Source organism: Triticum dicoccoides, chromosome 2B, assembly GCF_002162155.2.
Source record: "Triticum dicoccoides isolate Atlit2015 ecotype Zavitan chromosome 2B, WEW_v2.0, whole genome shotgun sequence".
In the NCBI taxonomy this organism is placed as follows: Eukaryota; Viridiplantae; Streptophyta; class Magnoliopsida; order Poales; family Poaceae; genus Triticum; species Triticum dicoccoides.
In genome coordinates, this window is record NC_041383.1 from 31,431,815 (window position 1) to 31,440,050 (window position 8,236).

At 41.3% G+C, this 8,236-nt stretch overlaps 1 protein-coding gene across 1 annotated transcript in view; it reads left to right on the top strand.

Annotated features, from left to right (window-relative positions):
* Window positions 1-3,501, top strand: part of LOC119361959 (peptidyl-prolyl cis-trans isomerase FKBP62-like) — a 5,132-nt gene extending 1,631 nt beyond the window's left edge. Inside the window, exons 3-12 of the mRNA XM_037627133.1 lie at window positions 802-1,062; window positions 1,143-1,217; window positions 1,303-1,383; window positions 1,456-1,650; window positions 1,741-2,006; window positions 2,090-2,215; window positions 2,314-2,460; window positions 2,556-2,683; window positions 2,926-3,037; window positions 3,140-3,501. Of these exons, the coding sequence (XP_037483030.1) occupies window positions 802-1,062; window positions 1,143-1,217; window positions 1,303-1,383; window positions 1,456-1,650; window positions 1,741-2,006; window positions 2,090-2,215; window positions 2,314-2,460; window positions 2,556-2,683; window positions 2,926-3,037; window positions 3,140-3,334 (1,586 nt within the window). The 3' untranslated portion in view covers window positions 3,335-3,501. The remainder of the gene's footprint in view (window positions 1-801; window positions 1,063-1,142; window positions 1,218-1,302; window positions 1,384-1,455; window positions 1,651-1,740; window positions 2,007-2,089; window positions 2,216-2,313; window positions 2,461-2,555; window positions 2,684-2,925; window positions 3,038-3,139) is intronic.
* The last annotated feature ends 4,735 nt before the right edge of the window (window positions 3,502-8,236 follow it).

Sequence of the window (8,236 nt, forward strand, 5' to 3'; positions counted from 1 at the left end):
GCGGTGCAGGGAGACCTTGGGGCGGCGTATGCAGTGACAGCGGCCCCAGCGTGGCGCAGGCGGAGCTGCTTGACAGCGGCAGAGGCGGGGCTCACGGGCCAGAATGCGGGGAGGGGCGAAGTTTGCAGCGCCGGATCCGCTCATTTTGGAGCTGGCGGCGAACGTGATGGCGCCGGAACCTAGAGAGAGCCCCGCATCGCCCTTTCTCTCTCTGTTTTCGTTCGGTTTAAAATAACGAAGGGGAGGAGAAGCATGTCGTGGGGAGATTTGGGTCGTGGGTGGAGTGGCATTCCTGTTGTAATAACTAGCAGAACTTGGGCTAGACTTTAAGTTGCGTATGTGGCCGCTCGGGAATCACCAGAATCACCAAATTCATAGCTTCGGCTTCGACAACCGTGGTAGTTCATTTTCTAAAACTGATTCTAGGAATCTAAGGTGATAATTTGTGTGTTTGTTTGAGATTTAGATTTGATGAGGCCTACAATCCGAGAATCAGTAGCTGTAGCTCAAACAAAGGCCACCATAGTAGCTGAAGAAACAAGAAGTGTTGTTTGTGTCATGGGGCTGCTAGTTGTACAGAAAGCATAGCTCAAGTTTCCTATTTTTGTGCTTATGTGGCTGTATATTTCATAAGACTTGTTCGCTCTGAGTCATCTTCTTCTAGTAACTACAAAGTGTAATTTAAACATCATTTTAGAAGCCAAACAACAAACATGTGTGTTTTTAAATTGTAAATTTCTAGGCTTCCGTCGATAAGCAAGTGTTTCTAAGTGAAATGCTGTCGTGAACCTCTAATTGCAGGCCAAGTTATAAAGGGATGGGATTTGGGCATCAAAACAATGAAGAGGGGCGAGAATGCTATTTTCACCATCCCACCAGAGCTTGCATATGGTGAGGATGGCTCCCCTCCAGTCATCCCTCCAAATGCGAAGCTGCAGTTTGATGTTGAGCTTCTCTCATGGGCAAGTGTCAAGGACATTTGCAAAGATAGCAGCATCTTTAAGAAGATACTAGCTGAAGGCGAGAAGTGGGAGAATCCCAAAGACCGTGATGAAGTTTTTGGTACCATACCTTGCTCGTTGCAGTTGTGCCTTAATGCTTTTCCAGTGAGCGTCAGGGTTTTATTCACTTACTTGGTGCAGTTAAATATGAGGCAAGGCTTGAGGATGGGACTCTTATTACAAAATCTGATGGTATTGAGTTCACTGTGAAAGAAGGTATAGCGTTTGCCATTTTTGAACATTTGCATTGTAATTTTAGGTTTGGAATGCATCTTCTTACTAGGAATATTTTCTTTTTCAGGGCATTTCTGCCCTGCTATATCGAAGGCTGTCAAGACAATGAAGAAGAATGAGAAGGCCCTCCTTACTGTCAAACCACAATGTGAGTTTATATTAATGTAAATATGGACTCTTCTCTGTAGTGTAGTTAATATCCGTCACGTGCTGTGAACAGATGGCTTTGGTGAGCAAGGCAGGCCAGCCTCTAGAGACGAAGCTGCAGTTCCCCCTAATGCTATGTTGCACATTGATCTTCAGTTGGTGTCCTGGAAGACTGTTGCGGAAATAGGTAATGACAAGACAATCCTGAAGAAGATCCTCCAGGAGGGTGAAGGCTATGATCGTCCCAAAGATTGTTCAACTGTCAAAGGTATAATTTGAATGTTCTTTTCCATGATAATCTTGGAATGGTACTCCTGTCATGTTTTTTTTAATTAAGTGTAGCAATGTTACTCTACAGTGAAACTTATTGGGAAGTTGGATGATGGTACAATATTTGTCAAGAAAGGTCATGATGGTCAAGAGCCATTCGAGTTCAAGACTGATGAGGATCAGGTGATTCAAGGGCTTGACGCAGCAGTGCTTAGCATGAAGAGAGGAGAAATTGCCTTTGTGACTATTCCCCCAGAGCATGCATTTGGATCAGATGAAACCAAGCAAGATCTAGCTATTGTTCCTCCTAACACAACTGTTTATTATGACGTTGAACTTGTGTCCTTTGATAAGGTAGGGTCCTAACGTCAGACTGTGTATGACTGATAATTATTAGTCACTTGTGAAATTGAAATCTTGCATGTCATGTTGTGCAGGAGAAGGAATCATGGGAGTTAAAGGATAATGCTGAGAAGATCGAAGCGGCTGCTAAGAAAAAAGATGAAGGGAACGTGTGGTTTAAGATGGGCAAGTATGCTAGGGCTTCTAAGCGATATGGAAAGGTTATAGTTTAAAACCTATCGCGTAACATAACCTTTTGCAGTGTGGATGCCTTGCATTAAACAAATTCTGACCCTTAGTATGTTGTGCCCTTTATTAGGCTTTGGATTTCATAGAGTATGAAAGCTCCTTCAGTGAAGAAGAGAAACAGCTGTCCAAACCACTCAAGGTGAGCTGCAAGCTCAACAAGGCAGCATGCAAACTGAAACTTAAAGACTACAAGGAAGCGAAGGAACTGTGTACCAAGGTAATTATGATACACGGAAACTGAAACATCTAGTTGAGTGTATATAGTTATCATAAGAGATGTTATCAGGGCTGACTATAAATTATTATGATCAGGTCCTGGAAATTGACAGCACAAACGTGAAGGCCTTGTACAGAAGGGCGCAGGCACACATGCATCTTGTTGATTTTGATTTGGCAGAGGTGGATATCAAGAGAGCACTTGAAATAGATCCAGAGAACAGGTTAGTCTTAGTGCCACAGGATACGGTCGAGTCTTGATGTACTAGTGTAGTCTAGTATCTAGAAAAACACTGAATCTCATGTTAACTTGAAGAAATCCTGTCGTGAGGGTCTAGCTCATTAGGCTGGGTAGCTAATGTTGTTATATGGAATGTTATGACACTGACCATATTTTATTTGATCACCGGTGACCAAGAATCCTGGTTGTTGGGAGAAGTAATTAACGTTCCTTGTGTTTTCCCAGGGACGTAAAGATGGGTTATCGGAGGTTAAAGGAGAAGGTCAAGGAGTACGAGAGGAGGGATGCCAAATTCTACGGCAACATGATCAACAAGCTGAGCAAGCTGGAAGATGATGTGAGTTTCCTATTTCCACAAACCGTTTGCGCCACTTTGTCACTAGGAGACTACTCTGGCCGTCGTTTTTACAGTTGGTTCATTGTTATTTGGTGCTTCCAGGAGGGCTGCGGGAGTAGCCAGGGGCCAAGCAAGAAGCCGCGCAGCCTGTGGCCTCTGGCGCCTTTCTTCACGACCGATGGCAGCAAGCTCTGGCTCGTGCTAAGGCTGCTGATCCCCGTCATGATCTTGGTCGCGCTTTGTGTTGCTTACTATGTGCAGAGCGGAGTTCATGAAATCGACTGCGTCAACTGCTGACGACGTCGTGTTGGTCGACATGCCCGGGTCGTGTAGTGTTAATGTTGTGGTGGGTCAACTGCTCATGGTAAATATATTTGTGACATTGTTTTCTTGACAGGGTCTCATGAACTATCATTTTGTCCTGGTCAATGTTGCGTATTTATTTCGCTGTGACTTGGTGAGTCCGCATAATGATGTTACTGTGCATCGTAGTCCAGTTCACAACACAAGTACTACACCACACATCATAGTCCATCGTAGCACAGGTCGCCTAGTGTCATATCGTGGTGTGTCTCATTGATCTCTGGGTATCCTTGTTCTCATGGGTAAATATGAATATGTTTTTTGCGTTCTTCTCTTGCCCGTGTCTCGCATGAACCATTTACCATTTTGGCATGGTGAATGTCTATTGCCTATCTATTTCGCTGGTGACTCGGTGAGTCGGCACATGGCGCATTGTTGTGCACCGGGGTCCAGTTGACAGGTACTGCCCTGCACTCTTGGAAGTTGAGACCCTTCGGGAATTTCTGTCGCGGCATTGATTTGCTGCTCATGTCTTACTGACCTTCTTGGATGTTTTTGGGGTACATGATTATGGCTTGATAGGCACAAACAATGCTGATGAAACATAACAGGATTGTCACACATATCTTGGTAAACACAACAGGTGAACACAGAGTAATCTTCACACCGTAGCAGAGAGCTCCTAAACATAGGTGCAAGTGCAACAATTGAAGTATTCCACCATTGTCTGAAGGCAGGAAATAGAGCCAGAGTAAGAGTCAGTAACTTAAATAGATCTGTCAACTGAAGCTCAAACTCATTTCTACAGCGAAACTACTAAACAGACGACGCTCCACGCACGATGCATGCACGGTTCACAATCAGATGGATGTGGAGCACTTCATTCTACGGTTGAATGGCTGGATGTGGAGCATCGTTGATGCATCGTTACAAAAATGCCGTGTGCATAGCAGCTCTCTTTCTAGAGCTTATGGAAAGAAATTCCAACGAGGCTGCAGTACAATTGCAAACAACTATCCGTGCACAACAACACCGACCCAACATGTATTCAAGTATCAACAAAATAGCTGAAACAAAGGAGGCATCAAACTGCACATGAGCTTCAGAAGGCAAAACAACGAGTAATGGAACCAGCCCATGCGAATTTCTGCAAAAGGTGTACTGAACAGAACGTAGTTAAAAACAACAATGCGCCATGTTTTCCAAGTGTTCCTACAAGAATAAATTGTGTTTTTAATAAGAATCCATTGTTTTCCTTTGCCTCATAAGGAACTATAATTCAAATTGATCAATTTTAACAAGACGATAGCACAACATATACAATTTTAGCACTATGACAACTAAATTTGCATTGTGTGTGTGTGTGTGTGTGTGTGTGTGTGTGTGTGTGTGTGTGTGTGTGTCTGTGTGTTATGTACACTGTATGAACCGCACATCATAAATTTTCAGGTACGTAGAAGTATGAATCCGTCGTTGTACCATGGCAACGCCGTGAGGGCACCGGCAACACAGGGTCAGCCCGCAGGGACAAGGTAGACTGAATCTTCGATTTTCCAAAAGAAATTCCAAATGATAAGAACTCCCTTAATTCCAAAAGGTAAAGGACACACAAAGAGAGAAAAATATATAATAGCAATTATACAAGGTTTGCTATGTGTGGGATGTGCAGTTAATTTCAGGTATATGGTACAACTTCCCACGCAAATCCAGTTATTCTCATTTTGTACAACGTGATTTTGAAAAAGGAAATTTTTTTTGGAACAAAAACGTTATTTGCGAAACAAAAAAAGGAAAATAAAATTGAATATGAGAACATTTTTCGAAATTATGAACTACTTCTTGTAAACACAAAGCATTTATTGAAAAAGCAATAACAAAACTAAAAAAGTGAACATTTTTCACAATTACAAACAATTGTTTTTACAAAACTCGAGCATTTTTTAATTTGTGAATTCATTTTAAAAACATGAATAGTTTTCTAATATGTGCATAAATTTTGAAAACTGTAGCATTTTTTGAATATGTGACAAATTTTGGAAGCAAGAATATTTTTTGAAATCTGCAGACTTTCTATAATTTGTGAACAAAAAGAAACATGCAAACATTGTTTGAATTTGTAAACCAATTTTGAGACATAAATATTTTCTGAATATGTGAACAAATTTGGTAAGGAAAGTAGTTTTTGAATTTGTGAACAATATTTGTAAATATGAATATTCTTGAAATTCCCAAACATTTTTTAATTTGAGAAAAAAATTTAACCATGTGAACATTTTTGAATTTGTGATTTTTTTGGAAACGGGAAGTGTTTTTGAATTGCGTTTTTTGGGTTTTTGAACAAGATTTAAAGGCTGAATTTTTAAACAAATTTCCATAAGAGGAACATTTTTTGAAAATCTGAACAAACTTTGATTTTTTTTAACAAAATAAAAAATGAAAGTATATTTTATGAATTTGTGAACAAAATTAAAAATATATATATATTCTGAATTTATGAACAAAAATTCAAAATGGGAACAATTTTTCAAATCATGAACATATGTTTTATTTTAGACCAAAGTTAGAAACGGAGAACAATTTTAAAAATTCCAAAACAAATTGAAACATGAACATTTTTTTACGTGAACAAAATTTGGAAACATGAAAGATTTTTGAAAACATGAACATTTTTTAAATCCCGGTCATTATTTGAAAAGTTCCAAAAATATGAACAAAAACATTCCGAACAATTTTTGGAATGCCCGAACAATTTTTTGAAAATGCAAACATTATTTGAATTTGTGAACAATTTTTGAAAGCACGACAGTTTTTAGAAAATTGAAAATATTTTAAAAGTACGAACATTTTTTCAGTTTCGGAAGTAAATTTGAAACCTGATTTGTTTTTAAAAAATTGACTTGAAATGTAAAGGAAACAAAAAAAAAGAAATAGAAAAGGAAAAGAAAAGAAAGAAAAAAGAGAAAAAAAAGAAACAGAAAAATCGACAAAAGAAAAAAAGGTTCAAGGAACCTTCTAGAAGTTTCCCAAAACCAGAAAACCCGGCTGGGAAACTCTAGAAGGTTCCCAAAACCGGAAAGTGCCACGGGCCGGCCCACTTGAGCGCTTCGATCGCCAGCTCTGTGCGTTGCGTCGATAGTTCGACGCAACGAGGCAAATAGGGGATTCCCGGCCATTGTCAGCGGCGTGGCGAGTCGCAGTAACGTAGCCCAACAGGACGATCCATTTTTTTTTGATAAGAACAACACGCTTTATTTCATATCATAATGTTTTGGGGAATACAAAGGTGGTCCAGAGGACCGTTGAGCCACACATGACGGCCGATATCTAAGGTAGTGGCCATCCTCGCTAAATTATGTGCCTCGCTATTACTAGCGCGTTGCTCGTGAACGAATTCACAGCTAAGGAAACTCGACTTCGTCTCATGTATATCATTTAAGATCATGCAATATTCTCCTCGGTGCATTTGGCTTTTTAGGTCGTTGATGACTCTCAGACAGTCGGATGCTATACGCACTTTGGTGACGACCATATCTTCTGCCAAAGCTAGAGCCTCTCTACATGCATAAGCCTCAAGCGTTGCAGGCTCGGTTACTCCCTTGAAGACCAGTGCAGAAGCGCCAAGAAACTGTCCCTCTGCGTTGCGACAGATCACACCCACGGCACCAATATTTGATGACTTGGCCACAGCCCCGTCAGCATTCAGTTTGGTCTCTCCTGGTGAAGGCTGTATCCATCTAGGCGCTGATGTACTAGCAACTCCACTAGTGTTCTTGATCTTTTGCTTCTTGGCCGGCAGTTCTCTCAATCTTGTAAATAGCGTTCAATGAACAAATGCGTGGACAGTGGACTTTGAAATTCCTGCTCATGAACAGCAACAAACCTGTCTTGGCTCAACGTGTTACAGAGACCATGCAGCCATAGCTTCGGATCAGACGTCTCATCGCCGTATACAGGTAGCAGTGAATCATCATCATCGTCTCGGAGGGACCACACGCTCTTCGACATATTACAGTCTAGGAGGGCATGTCTCCAAGTATTGCATGCAGCTTGGCAGATCGGACATACAACCTCCTTTGACATGTGGCGACGTTGTCTCTCTTGGCCAGTCGGCAGGGACGCCCAAGCTAGACGCCATGCAAAAATACGGAGCTTGGCGGGAACCTGGATACCCCAAAGCTTCTTCCAATTACTCTCCTGCTGAAAAGTGTTTGACGGATCGGTTCCTCCTCCAGTAAGCCACTTCTCCCGCCTCATTTTTGTCTCCATGACCATCTTGTAGCAAGAACGAACAGAGAACACTCCTGATTTCTCATATGGCCATGCATAGAAATCACATTGATTTGTGTGGCTGAGCGGGATTTGGCGCACTATGTCAGCATCCATCGGAAGCAAATGTTCAGTCAATGCTTGCTCGTGCCAAGTTCTGTCCACTTGTGATATAAGGTCTCCAACTTTCTCCGGAGGGTTTGGCACTAGTGCAGAACCGGCCTTTAGTGCCGGTTCGTAACGGCCTTTAGTGTCGGTTCTCCAACCGGCACTAAAGAGTGAGGACTAAAGGTCCCCCTTTAGTACCGGTTCGTCACGAACCGGCGCTAAAGTGCGAATACGTGGCACGAGCACGATACTACAAATTGTACACGTTATGCATATATATAAATAGATTTTCTCGTACGTATAGAACCGCATATATATATATATATATATATATATATATATATATATATATATATATATATATATATATATATATATATGTCTCACAACCAACACCATTATTCACACATACACATGTATATACATATACAATTTCTCCTACATGTGTTGCCTTGGTGCCTCCGGAGCAATGACAAGTGGTTCATGGGGGCGGTAGCGGGTAATAGTATTCTTCTTTGGGAT